At 37.2% G+C, this 18,481-nt stretch overlaps 2 protein-coding genes and 1 pseudogene across 3 annotated transcripts; 1 reads left to right on the top strand and 2 right to left on the bottom strand.

Annotated features, from left to right (window-relative positions):
* The first annotated feature begins 493 nt into the window (after positions 1-493).
* On the top strand, positions 494-2,488 carry LOC127961736 (uncharacterized). The gene is made up of 3 exons (XM_052560980.1): positions 494-1,637; positions 1,824-2,042; positions 2,129-2,488. The coding sequence occupies exons 1-3, from the start codon at positions 700-702 to the stop codon at positions 2,334-2,336; spliced, it is 1,365 nt and encodes a 454-aa protein (XP_052416940.1). The 5' UTR covers positions 494-699; the 3' UTR covers positions 2,337-2,488.
* A 209-nt stretch (positions 2,489-2,697) lies between these two features.
* Positions 2,698-8,278, bottom strand: LOC127961735 (G2/M phase-specific E3 ubiquitin-protein ligase-like). 2 transcript variants are annotated; one of them, XM_052560978.1, is made up of 13 exons: positions 7,787-8,278; positions 7,535-7,659; positions 7,111-7,426; positions 6,942-7,021; positions 6,654-6,706; positions 5,650-5,689; positions 5,493-5,566; positions 5,291-5,380; positions 4,874-5,187; positions 4,550-4,728; positions 4,144-4,316; positions 3,646-3,860; positions 2,698-2,956 (listed from the first exon to the last, which is right to left on the bottom strand). In XM_052560978.1, the coding sequence occupies exons 1-13, from the start codon at positions 7,944-7,946 to the stop codon at positions 2,721-2,723; spliced, it is 2,055 nt and encodes a 684-aa protein (XP_052416938.1). In that variant the 5' UTR covers positions 7,947-8,278; the 3' UTR covers positions 2,698-2,720. The 2 variants fall into 2 exon arrangements, with proteins under 2 accessions (XP_052416938.1, XP_052416939.1); XM_052560979.1 differs by lacking the exon at positions 2,698-2,956 and having other exon boundaries at positions 3,641-3,860.
* Positions 8,279-18,365: 10,087 nt separating this feature from the next.
* Positions 18,366-18,481, bottom strand: part of LOC127961741 (C-type mannose receptor 2-like) — a 49,340-nt pseudogene continuing 49,224 nt past the window's right edge.

Here is an 18,481-nt window from a genome sequence, read left to right as displayed (position 1 = left end):
AGAGTTATTCTTACTTAAGAGGTTGTGTTTCTGTCCTGAGTCTGATGTTTCTGTCCTCTGCTTCAAACTGTGTAATGATTATTATATCTGCTCTCATCACTCATTTAGTATCACATTATTTGTTTACTAGTCTAAAAACCCTATTTCATATTCACTTCCTCTATATTTGTGTATATCTCTTTCCATTAATTTCCATACTTACATCTGACTTACGTCAGCCTGTATCAGTCAATATGAAAATGAACCTTATTTAACAGAATTACATACTTATAAACATTATTTAATTACAATTTTAACGCTTAAAACCTCAGTTTGAGGCACCATTGTGTGAGATGACAGAATACTTGTGATTATTGTGAGAAGAGTTTTAGAAATAATAATAAAAAAGACAAGATGAAGAGGAAAGAGAGATTCTTGTCCTTCTTTTTCCTCTTCAGAGCAGAGGCCTCTGCTGGTGAAGATGAGACACAGCAGACATGAGCAACAGTACGGTGGCCGGGAAGTGCAAAACAACATTACAAAGTGTGAAACACTTTTACAAACCTTGAGACAAATTTACTTTTTGGAAAACATTTTTACCAATCATAAAACACAATTACATGGGGAAAACACTTTTACCAAGGACGAAACAAATTTACATTTTAGAAAAAAAATTAACAAGACCCAAAACACTTTTACCAGTCCCGAAACAAATTTACAATGACAGATTCTTCACGGAAAGGGAATGTACCACACACCGGAAGTGACGCGGTGAAAGGTGTTGTTGTTGTTAATGAGCGCGGATCGAGCATGGACTGCGGACGAAGGATGTTTTGCCCGTTTTGTGGCAAACAAATGAGCAGTTTAACGCGGTTTTGCTTTGCGTGTGGTCGGTGTTTGGAGTTCCTTAAGGACACGGACCAGACGGAAACACCAGACATACTGCATCAATGTGTTCAATATTTTAACGAGGGCCACTCGTACGCTGTAATCGTGGACATGATGTCAAGTCTACACGGTGTAAACATCAGCTTGAGGACTCTTAAAAGTAAACTGAACGAAGCCGGGTTGTACCGCAGAAAGTCTTATTCCTCTCTAAACTCCGTGAGGAACGCCATCAGATTGGAACTTCGTGGACCTGGACAACTATTTGGCTACCGCACGATGTGGCAGGTACTTAAACAAAAGTACAATTTTCGAGTGAAGAGGGATGATGTGATGAATATGCTCCGGGAGCTTAATCCTCGAGGGTGTGAGAGCAGAACACGCAGAAGGTTTACAAGAAGAATTTACCACTCAATGGGACCTAACTATATGTGGCACGCAGATGGTTATGATAAACTTAAGCCATTCGGTTTGGCCATATCGGGATGCATAGATGGATTTTCACGTAAAGTACTGTGGCTTGAATGTGGACCAACAAACAATAACCCAACAGTGATTGCTTACTTTTTCATGTCATGTGTGCGAAACCTCGGTGTCATCCCCATGAGACTGAGGACTGATTGCGGCACTGAGAACGGCATGATGGCTGCAATTCAATGTACGCTACGCCACCATCACAGTGACTACTACTCTGGCGCGTCCAGCCACATGTACGGCTCATCTATAAATAACCAGCGTATTGAGTCCTGGTGGTCTATATTTAGAAAGGGAAGGTGAGTGGTCTTCATAAACTGTCATTGCATCTTTTGGTCATTCGAACGAGTAATGAAAAAAAAAAAAAATCAAATGACCAAAAGATGCAGACCATAAATGTTATTACGACTAATCTTTGATTTTATTATTCAAACATATGTGTATATGGTTACAAGTATAACTACAATTTGTATAAATTTCAATAGGTCTCAGTTCTGGATGGAGTTATTTGCAGACCTTAGAGAAGCAGGATACTTCAATGGGAGTCATGAGCATCAGTGCCTATTGAGATATTGCTTTGGTGATGTTGTTCAGAAGGACTTGGATGAGTGTGTGAGACTGTGGAACAGTCACAGGATTCGCCCTTCCAGAACAGCAGCATGTCCAGGAGGAGTACCCAATGAACTCTACTACTTACCACACAGGTGATAAATTGATTATAAACAGATAAAAGTATTATTCTAACGTTTTAGTTTACATAAAAAATGCTTATGTTTTCTATTTAACATAGATTTGGCTCCAGAGACTGCGGATTTCAAATCGAACAGGCTGAACTGGATGCCCTTCCTGAGGCTAGCCTGTCAATGACTCCTTGTGGGGACGCTAACATGCAGGAGTACTTGGACTTTGCCATGGAACACAATCAGTTACAGAAGCCAGAAAACTGGGAGTCTGCATCAGAACTATACATGAAACTAAAAGAAATGGCTCAGCTATGAAATTATCAAAAAGGGAGTTTTTTTTTGTAGTGGTGGAATACTGCTGTCTGTCTGAACACAATGTTTATGAATCTGTCACCCACAGCTTAATTGTTTTTAAGTGTGATGTAAATCAGTCAAAAATCTGTATTTATTAAATTTTTGTAGTATAGAAAACAAAACTTCTTGAACTACTTGTTTCTTTATCTAAAACAATGATTCACAAAGGGATCCCAGTTTGAGAGTCAAAAATCTAAAACGCTTTCAAAATGTTAACGGTTAGAAAAAAAAAAAACATGCTCACATATTGTTACATTATAAAAACAATTGTGGCAACTGCACTTTAAAGTGAACCTTTAACAACAATGTTAACGGAGTCTTAACTCTAGGGGTCATCTATTTAGCTTAAAAACAGCCAAATCCTGGACTATTTTGAATTCCAAAGTCCATTTGTGACTTAAACAAAGTGTATGAGTCTAGGAGTGGTAATTTTAAGGAGTTTGAACATGTATTTGCTATTGGGAAAGCAGAGTCATCCAGGAACTCTATTTGTGGCAGCGGTTCCAAGCCAGATGGGGGAAGTGAAGACAGCCCAGTTGCAAACATCAAAACATCTTCCACAGACACAGCAGCCTGGCCTTCTGCAAAGAAAAACAAATCAGATACACAATTAGGGGTTCAAACTCAAAGAGCTGAAACCTTATTGTAATTGTACAATACAATAGGGTTGTGAGTTTTACAGTTCTGTTATCACATGATGCATATCATTTGATAGATATCCTCATACTAAACAACTTTGCCTCAAGAACTACTGCTGTCAATCAAATTGTGCATCAAAAATTTGCTATCATCTGAGAAACCTACTTGCACGAACTAGTCGTTGATTTTTAGCTCAGTTGCAACCAAACCAGTGCAGTACAATTCTCTGGACTCTCTAGATCAATAATTATCAAAAAAAAAAAAAACTACCATGTGGGTAGCCATAACAGCCATTTCATTTAGAAAATTGGCATGGCAAAACACTCAAAAGCCTATAAATCCTAAATGAAAACTCAGAACTTCACCAAAATTGGTGAGCATATGAGACATAAAATTCTAAAGCAGCATGCAAAATTCATCAATCATCGTCAACTTTCAAATGGCTATGGTAAATTGCCTGTAATGGCCTTTTCCTTCTGTGATTTAGGTGGTTACATTATTGCTAAATAAAACGTAATGTCTTTTGATGCTTATGTGCTTAAGGGCTGGCAATGCTTGAACCCCGATAAATGCTGCTTGCAACTTTGATTGCCATGTGTTTTCTTAACTAGTTATAAAAACTAAAACTAACCTTCACAATCAAGGAGATAGTCTGCCCAGTAGCCCATGGTTTGACTTTCTTTAAGTCTTCGATTACTCCCCGAAGGACTGAGGTCAGGTTTGAAGAGTCTCTCAAGATCAAAAGCAGTGAGTTGCTTTTCAGAGTGGCACAGGGCAGGGGCCAGCAAAGTAGGGTGTTGCTGTAGTGCAGTCAAAAACCCCAGGGTTGAAAGACCCTCCCTGAATCTACAGAGTGAACACACACATTGTTTCAGTGCTGTGTAGTGGCAACTGAATTTAAATTAAACTGTTAAATATTATTTTCTCTACAATTACTATCCACCTTAACAAACATACATTTGTGTGTGTGTGTGTGTGTGGGGGGGGGGGGGGGGTTATGTTGAAAACTGATTTAAAAGAGCCCTATTTTCACATTGCACGTTAAAATTAATTGTTACAAACTAAGACTGGAATGACACCGGCTGCTGTAAAAAAGAAGAAAATCTCATCACTACAAATATCATCTTACCTGTCAATTACAGATGAGTTGCGGTCAATAATATACCACTGGAGGTAGTCTGAAACAATTTCTCTCTTTTCTTCTACAGTAGCCAAATGTCTCAGACAACCTGCTGTCTGTAACATTGTACTGTGTCTCATCATACATTCGTGCAGAGCATCCAATGAAGCAGCATTCTCAATCTGAAAAAGATGAAAAGGGGCATAAACACCCCAGTTAGTAACTGTTAGCACTATCTCTTTGCCTATTTTTTTTTTGAGAGATACATACACAGCATAGTGTAATCTTACACCATCAAAAATGAATAAATTAATTAAATTCTGTACTGGATATAGGAAGTAAACACTGTCTCAAAACACTGCAGGAACTATGTAAAACTCTGCCCTACTATCCCGTAGCCTTATGCTATTCTCACCTCTTGCAAAGCTTTCCCTATTTCTTCATCAGTTATTAAATTAACTGGTGCTTTAAATGAAGGCTGGCCTGCAAGATAATGTACAAGATCTTTCGACAGGAAATGGGGTCCTGGACCTCCATGCACAACTGACACCGCAATCATCTTTCCTGCCAGGTAGTATTCATCCTCCCTAACAGCTGTGAATGAATTCATATTGCAAAATTAAAACAAACAATGCATTATATACTGTAATATACAAGCATATGTCATGTGATATATATGGTCAATGATCATTAACAAACCATTAGTAGCCTATAATACACATCTAACAAATATGCATACCCTTTGCATTGTAGACCAAGAATCGATGTCCTTCTGGTCCATCAAAAATGGGCCGGTCTTTTAGATGTTTCATTAGTAGAGTTAAAAACTCTCGTCTTGGACCACCAGTGTCAATTCCCTCTTCCAGAACACCAGTATCATCAGTAAATTTGACCAGCATGTCACAGGTTTCTGAATATGTTGCACGCTTGAAACCTCTGACTGCCCCATCCCAAACATTTGCCCTTGAGATGTTGAACCGGCTGACTCTTTTATGATCAATAGGAAGTGACAGGTTTGCTATGATGTCAGATAATGTAATGTCTGTCTCCTCCCTGTAATGATAAAAAGTTACTTACTTTGTGGATATTCCAGATATACCAGAACTATTGTACAGGGAAAAAACAGGAGTGCTATAGTCAAAAGCTGTCATATTACATTGTTGTGTGTTGGAAATTCTGCACATTGACAGCAACCAGCTCTTCATCCTCTTGCTCAACATTTGGTGAATACAGGTCTGTGTATTTACTGTTGAGAAATTATCAATTCCATGTTAAAACATCTTACAAACAAAAATGTACTCCCCGTGAAATCAGTTAAATAAAGTTAAATTATGATTTTTTTTTTGTTTATTATTTACCTGTAGCAAGACGTTTTTTCTGGATTTTTTTCAGGTGGTTCCAGATCCTCATCCTCAGCATCAGATATAACTATCTAAAAAAAAAAAAAAAGATTAAAATATCTGTAACAACAACACTGAAAGCAAGAAATGTCTTGGTGCCAGTCTGCCTTATTACCTGTCCTGGCTGAATTGTTGATGGATGTCCTGGTGCATCTCTGAAACATGATAAAACATACAAATGATTAGCTCCATGATAAAGGCTATAATATAGTTTTGAGTAAAAGGTTGCATTATAGGGAACAGAAAGATTTATTTAAAAAAAAAAGATTATTATTTTATAAATCACATTACACATACAGTCTTTCCTGTTTGAAGTTCATCAGAGTGAATTCTCTGATCACATCAACAACTTAAAGATCGATTATTTAAAAGGACTCTCATGAAATTTGGTATCTAGCCTTCGTCAGCAAGTCAAATGGATGAAAAGAGAGACAATCTTAAAACCAGCAGGTGTCCTTTGGGCCTACAGTCAAATCATGTACAAATAATGTATACACCAAGATTCCTATTGGTTGATTACCACTAGAAAAAAAATAAAAATAAAATAAATAATATTATATATATATATATATATATATATATATATATATATATATATATATATATATATATATATATATATATATATATATATATCCCACTTCATTCTCATTTTTTTTTTTTAAGGTTTGGCTAATTTGTCATTTGTGTTTATTCACCTGCAAGAGCTTATTGTTATGTTTTTAGGACACACCAATAAGCTCTTGCAGGTGAATTAAGTAAAGCTCATCCAAGCAGCTGTGGGTCCTTTAGTTAGGGAGTGAGGAGGCACCTCAGTCAGTTACAGAAACAGCCTGTAGCAACGTTGAGCTTATGTGCAATCTTGCTTTATTTCCAGGTGAACAAAAGTGATAAAACATTTCCAAAACAGCAATATAAATGTATAATGTGTATAAGGAGTGAAATATCTGCTTGTAGTTTTATCACAATTTTGAGAGTTAAATGAAATTTATTTTCAATTTGCCCTTTACCTGGTAGTAAAAGCACTGTAGCCCAATAAGATCAAGTCAAGAAGTAAATAAATAATTTCAACCCATGCACGCCTGAAATTTCCTTTTTGTACAAGTGTGCAACACCTACCTTTCATCTTCCAGCTTGAGTTTGGGAGTACTTCGATTTTGTGGTTCAAAAACCTGAGAGGAAACAGATAAAATTCATAAATTCAAAACAGCTTCCATTATTGTTCCATTACCACGTACATCAATGCTGAATGGTTTCCTGTGTTGCTGTATAATAGTTACTGCAAAATAATCAAAACAAACCATTTTCCACTAAATTATTGACCAGGACAAAGATTGTGTGCGTAAAATCTCATAAATAAATACAAACATACACAACTATATATATTTTTTTAAATAACTGATGTACCAAAGTGTCAGCTCGATTGAATTCAGCTGTGCTCCTTGTTGTGATAACAATTTCAGAATCAGAGTCTGAGGTATCATCCACTGAAAAAAAATAAAACCAAACAAACATTATCTATCGTCCAGCAGAGTATCAAAATATGTAAAAATATTGAATTATGAGATCCACTAACCTCTTTTATAGTGTTTTTCTAGGCAAATGAAAAAAGTGATCCTGGAATATGCCTTTCCTATCTCCTTTTTATATTCTGCCAATTTGAATGGCCTTTCTGACCCAGGCACATGGACCACCTCTGAGCAGTCTGGATACAAAAGGACGTAAGGTCCTTCGTGCATGTCCTTGTTAAATGTTCTCATTTTCTGTACAGCTTGTTTCAGTAGTTCAGGTGCTGCTACCTCCGGGTCTGTAAATAACGGGAGTGTTTTTCCTCTTAGAGGTTTTAAATCGGTTCCATCAGTTTCATGTGGCACCATCAATCCTACATTTATCTAGTAAAATAACAAAGATATATAATTAATGTATACATAGGTAATATAAAAATACACAAATACATATAGAGCATTGCAAAATTGTATAGGACCGTCAGTACAATTTACCTGGACGTGTTTTCTTTCTTTAGGCTTAAATCTTCCTTTTGGCCCATAGTTAAAAGACTGCCGTTCTTTTGACTTCGAGCTTCTGTACTCCATGAACTGTCTATATGATGGGCATGGTTGTTCTGCTGAAATTGACAGAGTTCCGTTTCAAAACATCTCAAAAAATTATCATTAGCATTACTGATTTTTATTCACATTGCCTCAGATAACTAGCATTTTGCTACACTAAAAAACAAACAAATAACAACTTACTTTGCTTAGCACTGTCCGGCTGTCGAGACGTCCCCGGTGTTTCCGTCTGGTCCGCGTCCTTAAGGAACTCCAAACACCGACCACACGCAAAGCAAAACCGCGTTAAATTGCTCATTTGTTTGCCACAAAACGGGCAAAACATCCTTCGTTCGCAGTCCATGTTCGATCACCATAAACGTTAAGCCAGAACACGAATTTACCGCGCTCGTTAACAACAACAACACCTTTCACCGCGTCACTTCCGGTGTGTGGTACATTCCCTTTCCGTGAAGAATCTGTCATTGTAAATTTGTTTCGGGACTGGTAAAAGTGTTTTGCGTCTTGTTAATTTTTTTTTCTAAAATGTAAATTTGTTTCGTCCTTGGTAAAAGTGTTTTCCCCATGTAATTGTGTTTTATGATTGGTAAAAATGTATTCCAACATGTAAATTTGTCTCAAGCTTTGTAAAAGTGTTTCACACTTTGTAATGTTGTTTTGCACTTCCCGGCCACGGTACAACAGAGACCAGTCTCCATTAATCTGCTCATATTGTGTATTTATTACCCTGACGTCCATTTATAATGTTAGAAAAGACTCTCATCATCCAAAATAAAATACCATCATCTACTTCTGTTTCAGGAGAAATGTGTCTGATGTTCTCTGTCTTGATACTCAATCTAGATACTAGACTGTGATTGAATGGAATCCAAAGATTTAGATTTCATCTCAAAATTCTAATAGTTTTGTTTCCTACTCCTGCCGTTTATTGTATTTTTTTTTCTTGTTTATGAAACATGAATATGTTTGCATGTTAACACATCCTCATTCATTTGTTTATGTCCACAGCACATTTAGACATTTAGGATGGACAGTATTTACATCACTGACGTGAAACTGAAGCATAAACAATGAGTGTTATTATTTTAGTCACATTTGATTACATGTCATTCAGTCTTATTCATTAGTTTGTTTGTTTTGTTTTATTGCAGAAAATTTTGATTGTAAATGTGTCTCAATAGGTCCAGTGCCTTGAAGTTGTAATAAACAAATGTTTACTGTAGAACCTGCTTACACAACACATTATCACTCCTAACTCACTGACAGTTGGTCAGGACCCTTTGACATCACGATTTGACGCTCAACATACCCCTTTAGCATCATTTTCAATGCTCAGGGCAGGGGTATCCTTTTAGCATCACTTTTTGACATGCAGGGTCCTCAATTCTTTCCAGTTGTTTGTCTTAGTTTAATGGTTTGCATGTATTTAAAATTAATAATAATAATTTGTCTACAAATTTATACTTTGACTGGAATAAAACCCCTGCTTTACCCTAAACCTGTAACTTCTGAACAATATAAAGTAAGACAGGAAAATAAAAGTGCAGTCACAAGTATTTGCAAAAAATGACGTTAATAAAACCGTTAAGACTATTTACATGAAAAATTACACTTAAACATATATGCAATGATGGCAATATTATTACACAATATATATTACGAAAGTTAGTCATGACAATAAAATTCCCAGTGCCTTTCACATCGGCATGTTGATGCCAAGGATTTTTATCTAAACTAATGGAGAACCTGCACATAAAAAAATGACCTAGAGGTGTATCCTGTGCAGAGATGTATAAAGTACTATAGAACCATACTTGAGTAAAAGTACAAGTGCCCTATCAAAAAAGTGACTTGAGTAGAAGTAGAAGTGCTCTTTAAGCACCACACTTAAGTAGAAGTACTAAAGTATTCAACATTTTTTGTACTTAAGTATTGCAAGTAGTCTATTTTAAAATTTACTACTCAAGTACTGAAAGTAAAAGTAGAAGTATTGTGTTATGTAGCTATTAAAGAAAATAGTCAAAAGTTTGAACATATTGTTTTTACTATTTCAAATGATTAACCTAAAGGACAATCACAATTCCTTTGACTGTAACTTCTTGTAAACAAAAAAGGTTACTAGGGTTAGTTAGCCCAATTTGCAAAATGATGTCATTGATAACTTACCCTTGTGTTGTTTCAAACCCGTAAGACATCAGAGGGTCATTTAGAATTTTTTGAAGCATCGAAAATACATTTTGGTCAAAAAATAGCAAAAACTACGACTTTATTCAGCATTGTCTTCTCTTCCGTGTCTGTTGTAAGACAGTTAAAAACAAAGCAGTTTGTGATATCTGGTTCGCGAACGAATCATTCGATGTAACCGGATCTTTTTGAAACAGTTCACCAAATCGAACTGAATCGTTTTAAACAGTTCGCGTCTCCAATACGCATTAATCCACAGATGAATTAAGCTTAACTTGTTTAATGTGTCTGACACTCCCTCTGAGTTAAAACAAACCAATATCCCGGAGTAATTCATTGACTCAAACAGTACACTGACTGAACTGCTGTGAAGAGAGAACTGAAGATGAACACCGAGCCGAGCCAGATAATGACTCGTTCACGAGTCAAGAACCGTTTCTGTCAGACGCGTCCGATTCGTGAACTGATGAGCTGATGATACTGCGCATGTGTGATTTAGCGTGAAGCAAACCGACACACAGAGCGTCTGGAACCGAACTGATTCTTTTGGTGATTGATTCTGAACTGATTCTTAATGTTATGAGCCAATGTGCAGTCAACGCCAATGACGCCATTGCATCGAGCGCAAAAGAATCGGTGAACTGTTTTCTTCAACTGGTTTACTGAATCGAACTGTCAGAAAGAACTAACGTTACTGGTCATCCGAAAACCGATGCAACCGGTTCTTGACTCGTGAACGAGTCATTATCTGGCTCGGTTCGGTGTTCATTTCTCTCTTCACAGACAGCAGTTCAGTCAGCATGCGCAGTCTTCTTAATCGCTTGATTCGCTCAATGATGTGCCAGCTTCATCAAACTGCCATCTACAGTTCTGGCAGTGGTTTGTAATGGAATGATTCGTAACATCATAATTGTAACGAGTAACGATGCAGCACATAAAAAAAAATATCGGAGTAAAAGTATTAAACTCAGCGAAAATATGTACCGAAGTAAAAGTGGAAGTAGGAGAAAAAAATAATACTCTAGTAAAGTACAGATACCGCCTTTTAGTACTTAAGTACAGTAGTGAAGTAGTTCTACTTCGTTACTATACATCTCTGATCCTGTGTATCGGAAAGTGATGCAGAGGGGTCCTGACGAAGTGTAAATATCTGACGAGCTGGGAGTGAGAATGTTTTTTGAAGCATGAGGGAACCACAGACAGACAGAGGGAGAAGTTGAAAATTTCTGTGAAAACACCGGCTAGTTGGACTGTGGATGCTCTGAGCATTAAGGCTTAGGATGCCATCGGGACCAGCAGCCTTACAGATATTTACCCGTCGGATATATATATATATATAGTGATATATCTTACTGTAAATTACTGCAACTCAAACAGTGGTTTGTCCAGCAAACGGCCGTAAGATTAACTTATCAATTTTCAATAAAGTTATCAATTCTTATAATTCAAGGAAAAAATATTCTCTGGACATGAAAATATTGTCCTATCATTATGAAATTTTGTTAATAAACAGTAAAGAGCTTGTAGCTAAAGATCAGACATTTCATTGACTCGTAATGTGAGCGGTTTAGAGGCAATCATGAATATATATTGTTTTTTTTATATTTGAACTAATAATATATCAAACTACAAATCACACAGAGTAAATACGCGCACGACAATACAGACAGTAAACTTTGTACAAGATATAACGGAATCCAAATGAGGGAGAGAGAGAGAAAGAGAGAGAGAGAGAGAGAGAGAGAGAGAGAATGATTGAGAGAGGTGAGAGATCAAAACACCTTGAAAAGGTGATAGACAAACTTTAAGCAGCATTTGAATATTCATAGAGAATGATATTTGCATGGGTCCAGCATGCGTGTGAGCGTGGTCTTTTGAGACTCACCAGACCAGCGTGCGTGTGAACAGCGTGAGCGTGGTTCTTTGTCCTTTCGTGTCTTCCGGGGCTGCTGCGGAATCTCGCGATATATGAAAGGTCCAACAAAGCAATGTTTCAGAATTCGTCTTCCTCGTGTGGAGAGGCGAATAGGTGAATAAACTTAGTAAGGAAAAGAAACAAAAACAACGGAGATGAAAGCTCCCGAAGGAGCCATGAGAATGGCTGTTCTCTCAGTCGCCGTGCTGAGAGGGACCAGACAATAGGAGAGCGGACCAAGGCCGCGAAGAAGGACGAGCGGGGTCAAAGCGCCAAAGAAGACGAAGAGAGCAGAAGAGGGGGAGGAACTTCCTGGGTCAGCTCTTATAGCTCGAATGGTTCACGCCTCTGTTCGCGTGAACAACCAATGAACGTCCGTGATCTGAAGCGGGAAAATGTTCCTTTGTCTCTTGGGAAACACCCACTCTTATAAGTTCTGGCTTATAAGATTTCAGCAGTGATATTCCAGCAAGTTCGTAATTCCAGATTAATACATTTTACACACCTTGCATATAGGTGGATAGTTGGGTCACACCATGACAATTCCAAAGACACCGAAAAGTACATATATAACTGATAAAAACACGACGTTACATTCATATGCAGAATTACACGCATTTAAAGATTAACACACAATAAAATTGTGGATACTCCAATTTTTTATTATGGAAAACATCTAATGCACCAAAAAGCAATACTTAATACATTAGAATACATTGAGAAAAGGTACCAGTTTAGAATACATTGAGAGAAGGTGCCAGTGGGCTGGTTTTTCCTGTCCTGTTTCCCAGTGGAATCATAAAGTTTTATGAGCTGGTCAGGGGTAGGGTTACAACTCATGATTCTATTTGAGAACATTAAAATTAGGACAAACATTTCCAATTTACAAGTCAGCAAATTATAATCCTCGCATAACAAGGATTAACCATTTTATGCAAGGCACAAACATATTCAAAATACATATCATTAAGGACTTACATAAAGAGTTTAAAGAAAAGTTTGTGTGTGTGTGTGTGTGTTTAAGAATGTGGTCGTTTCTCCTTTGAGGCTGCTCACGTGACTTTGGAATGTCTCGTCCAGTGTCGTAAATAATTTAAATCCAGCCAGGCTGGCGCCAGGCCAGGCATTTGATTTAGAAAGAGTTGGGTTTATATGCCTGAATTCAAAATCTACAAGCGTTGGGTTTGCATTGTTTTAGATTCATTAGTTCAGACACCTTGAATCGATGACCTGCATATCCGTTACAGCAGATATCATGTTTACTGTTACTCGTTGTCTCCTGAGGTCACACTGACTCTTAGTGAGTAAACCCTGCTCTAAGTACAGTGAGACGTTCAGGAGGATTCTTGCAAGGATTTTTCCTGAGATTCCTTGGTGGTTATAACACATCTGTCTGTTTCCTTTGTGTTTGTAAAGGTGCACTTTGGTGTCCTTGAAGTCTTGAGGAGAGTAGCTTGTGCCCACAGTGTTTGGAATATAGTTCTTTCTGCTAATTTTGCAGGCACGACTTAGATCTCAGATAAAAGATGCTTATGTTTGCATATAAACACATCCTCATTCATTTGTTTATGTCCAGACCAAATTTAGACATTCAGCCTGGACAATATTTGCATCTCTGATGTGAAACATTGGGATAAACAGTGAGTGTTATTGTATTTATTTACATTTCATTCAGTCTAATATATCCGTTTTATTGCAAAAACAGGAAAGTTACACTGTAACTGCGTCCCAATTCAGAGGCTGCAGCCTTCAAAGTCCACGAAGGTGAAAGTGACTGTTGTTAAATGAGATTATGGTCTATGAAGATTTCCTCTTTATATCACTAGCTGTTCCCGCCTACCGCTCCTGTTGCCTAGCGACAGTGTGTGACAGCTGCCATCAGGTACACAGTAGAGATATTTCTGACAGACTTTACACACAAAAATGTCAGAATTGTATTTCTTCCAGGTAAAATAAGTTTGGTTAAACTGTTTATTCATTTTATCTAATTAGCATCAATTAGTCAACAGTTTATTTCTTATTTTTTAACAGTGCTAATTTGATTTAATTATTTATTTCCTTCAATAGAGTCACCGTTCCAATCATGCAATTTTTCCCCAAAATATAAATCAGCTGAACTTAAAGGGTTAGTTCACCCAGATAGCAAATTTATGTAATTAATAACTTACCCTCATGTTGTTTCAAACCCGTAAAACCTCCGTTTATATTCAGAACACAGTTTAAGATATTTTAGACTTAGTCCGAGAGCTTTCTGTCCCTCCATTGAAGCTGTGTACGGTATACTGTCCATGTCCAGAAAGGTAAGAAAAACATCATCAAAGTAGTCCATGTGACATCAGAGGTCCATGTGACATTTGTGGAGTAATGCGTATTAGAGATGCGAACTGTTTAAAACGATTCAGTTCGATTTGGTGAACTGAATGATTCGTTCGCGAACTGGATATCCAGACTGTTTTGATTTGAACTCTCTCTCACAACAGACACGGAAGAGAAGACAATGCTGAATAAAGTCGTTGTTTTTGCTATTTTTGGACCAAAATGTATTTTCAATGCTTCAAAAAATTCTAACTGACCCTCTGATGTCACATGGACTACTTTGATGATGTTTTTCTTACCTTTCTGGACATGGACAGTACACCGTACACACAGTTTCTATGGAGGGACTGAGAGCTCTCGGACTAAATCTAAAATATCTTAAACTGTGTTCCAAAGATGAATGGAGGTCTCACTGGTTTGGAACGACATGAGGGTGAGATATTAATGACATAATTTTCATTTTTGGGTGAACTATCCCTTTAATATATACAATTAATATATAGTCAATCAAAAAAGACCACTAGTCAAACTGTATATCTGTCATAAACGGTGCATTGTTATTGTGTATTGCAGGTGTCATACATGGATGCCACATACAAATACAGTGGCCACCTGTCAGAGGAGGGGACTGCCTGAATAGAAAAGGCTACTTTTCTGTAGTCCTCCAGGGTATTGTGGATGGAAAAGGGAGGTTTCGGAACATCTTTGTAGGAGAACCAGGTAATTTTTTATTGAATTCTGTAACTGTCATGCACCAATATACCACAAGCACATTCCGTAAAGGGCATAGCATACGCAGCAATTAACCACTTCTGATATTCAGGCAGGGTACATGACTCCAGGATCCTCAGGAAATCCACCTTCTTCGCGAGATGGGCAGAAAAGATGGGGAGGTGAGTATTTTGTAGCATCTTGGAGAAGACTGATGCTATGTGTATACAAGTTTGTAATTTTTAGTACCCTCTGTATAGGCCGGATAAGAACATTTAGCTTAAACCCACAATTGTATTGGTCTGTCTTTCTCCTCTTCTACCAATGTCAGTCTTCTAGAGTAAACAAATTATTTTGCACTACCCCCTGTATAGGCTCTGTGCACAGCTGCAGTCTTGACAGAAAGGTCCTAATTAGTCCTGAAATTGGTGTATCAGTTTGCTCATTCTAGTCGCAAATACCCATTTATTATCACACCAAAGTGGGACAATGGTGCCCTGACCACCCAGGATCAGCACGGGAACACACAGATCTGCAAAGGACATGTTGTGGTGGAACAAGCTTTTGGCAGGTAAGTAACTGCCCATAATGCAGAGCCTATCTCCTGTTTCCTGGTGTGTGAGCTGACTTCATGTACTGTAATCTTTTGGCAGGATCAAATGCAAGTGGAGGAGAATGAGAGATCTGCAAAACACCAGGCTGGATGTGGTGGTCATGCTGATTATGTGAGCCTGCATGTTCCACAACCTCTGCACTGGACCTACAGATCTACTTTTTTGCAAGTTGTCTTTTGCTGCGCATTCAAGGCAATTGTTCTTAGAATTAAATATTTATTTGTTGTACCAGGTTGATAACTTCAGTTGCTTTATTTCACTATTTTGTCCTTCTTGATGTTTTTTTACTTGATGTTATTTACATTTCTCAAATTTTACTCACTGATTACAGTGTATACAGTGTTGCAGTAGTGTGTCTCTGTTAATTGTTCTGGCGTCAATGGATTCAAGAGTAATATTCCTGAATTTATACATGTAGCACCCTGCAAAATTTACATATTGTTTATTGTGTTCTGTTAACAGAACTGGGCCAGTTCAATTGTTCTTGGTGTGTAATATTTTTTTTGTTTGTTTGTTTGTTACAAGTATTTGATATTAATTCATATTTATTGAGTTATACAATTGTAAGGGGTTGAAATATCCTCTGTTGTGATTAACCTTTGAACCCTCTGTCATTTTATTTTGCATTGGGTGGCTAGGTGTCAGTTTGTTTATTATCCAATCAGTGCCATCCAGAGAGCAGTTTGGCAACCTACCGGATTTTTGAGGGGGGCGGGACAAAAGAAACCGGGGAGAGACGGAAAGGGGGGATGAAAAAAAATTGGGAGAGCTATGAGCTAATTGCAAGTTCTGCACGATTGATTACTGTTAATCAAAGTTAAGAGCCAGGGGATTTATTTATTGTCATTGTGTTACCCTGTTAAAACGGGAGATTGAGCTTTGTTTTGGAGCTGGTAAAATCGGCCACAGAGACTCTACTGAAGAGCTAACGCCATAGCCATGTGCGAACTGTTACTGCATAGCCATGTGCGTCGGATGCAGCCATACATGTGGCTGTAAGAGATGTGCTCATGATTCGCGCTGATTCCGGAGGTGTCTTGTGTTTGCACACGGACGGGACGGAGGTTCAGGACAGCTTCATTGCGTATCTTACCACGGGACAGAACGGTTTGGACAGACGGGCACAATAATCTAACTGTTTTACCAAGGAACTGTGAGTAAAGACTATATCCTTTGGAAATATTTCACCCGAGCTCCAACAAGCGCGCCATCGTTGTGGTACCACAAAACTGAGCCTTATAAGTAGAAAAAAAAAAAACCCCGGGGTAATGTTCAGTTATTTTATTTGATAATAAGGACCTGTTGAAAGGGAAATTCACATGTTTCTGAAAATTTATATAAATACATTTTGAGTTGAACATTCAATCTTTGTGGTCTGATATTTAATTGTGTTCGATTGGTGTGATTCTTTTATTTTTATTTATTTATTTATTTGGCAAATTAAGTGCATGTGCATGGGAGTTTTATGCTCACAAGAAAAAAAAAAACAAAAGCAAATGCAGTATAGCTATATTTAAGCTAACCAGGCCTCTCTACACTCTAGCCAGAGTCAAATACCCAAAGGTCTTGTTTTCTGTGTATACATTCTGATTTTATATTCTAGTAATCCATCATCAATTCATTTCCCCATGCACATGATAAATCCCTAAAAAGTGAAATTGAGGAGGAGGGTTACATACACATCACAAAATATATCACAGAAAAAAATATATATATTCCAATATTTTTTTCCAATATTGTGCAGCCCTATTGGTAATAAATATTGCTATTTAAATATAACTCATAACATATGGGAAATACTTTTGCAAATTGAGTTTGCTTTTTCATTTTAAATTTGCGTTTGGATTATGTCACAATTTTGTATCCACATATGAAAAGTACAATCTACAATTCCTTTTAAAAAATGTCCGGAATATCCTTCCAAAGGCTTGATTACAAAAGTGACCAAAATGGTGCCATACATAGAAATCATCTGGTGTTTGTTTTCAGTGCACTGTATTTGTGTTGAAGTGAATAAGATTAGACAACTAGGTAAGTCTTTTACACCCTCCTTTCAACGCATGAATGTCTGAATGTTTAGAGTACAGAAAATGCTATTAGAGTTTTATGAAAGCTGCCAGTATTCAAGGATAATTCAACAACAAGATATTGACATCCTGGTCTGTGTTTAAATGTTAACTTTATCTTATCTCTCCTCATTTGTGTTTTCTGTTACTGCCCGCTCATGACATCAGTGGATAACAAAGTGTTTCGGTGTCAAACCCTGAAACAGATATGAACTTAAACATGAACTATTAAGTCATACATGTATATTATTTTTTTTTAATATTCAGGGGTTCAGACACCAACAAAACCTTTTTGTGTTTTAGATTCTGCCCTAAAAGTAAGATTAAAACAGATGTGGACGAGTTTTCAGACACCAGGCCCATAACCATGATGGGAGTTGAACAAATGTATGGTTATGGGATTAGTTTTGAGTTGACAAAACCAAACCAATCCAACTAGGCTTTGTTTGTACCATGATAGTGATCATCATCTGTCAGATCAAGCTTCGATCCTGAGTTCAGGGAGCCAAACACAAGATATTGTATACCCTACCTTTACCTCTTCCTTTCTAACAATATCCCTGAAATAATTCTGCTGAGAAACACAGAGCTCACACAATCTCAGTCCAAAAGTATTTACTAAAGTTACTGTACATGTATAATGCTTAAAATATTTAAGTATAAGAGAGAAGTAGCCACACCATCATACCCAAAAATAAATAAAAAAAAACCTCAAAACACATAAAAAACATATTATACACTTCCGTCACATTGATTAATTTAATTTTACTTTGATGATAACACATTTTCTCATTATAAAACTAAAAGAAAACATTACAACAATTTATCTAATGATATAAACATGATGTGCTTATGGACCCCTAATAAAATTAAACTGGCAGATGAATGTCTCAAAATTCTGCCATTACTGAACAACACAAAAGTACATTTTGGAAAAAGTTTGTAAAGGCAAACACATTAAAAACAGCAGTTCTAACTCTAAGCCCTTAACCAAACACCACCTACACTGATCCACCTGGAGAAATCCAGACCATCTACACTTCACAGCTCAGTAATAGATTACTGAAAGATT

Source organism: Carassius gibelio, chromosome B7, assembly GCF_023724105.1.
Source record: "Carassius gibelio isolate Cgi1373 ecotype wild population from Czech Republic chromosome B7, carGib1.2-hapl.c, whole genome shotgun sequence".
Lineage (NCBI taxonomy): Eukaryota > Metazoa > Chordata > Actinopteri > Cypriniformes > Cyprinidae > Carassius > Carassius gibelio.
Note: the sequence above shows the minus strand (reverse complement) of the source record. Positions and strands in the feature narration are given on the sequence as shown.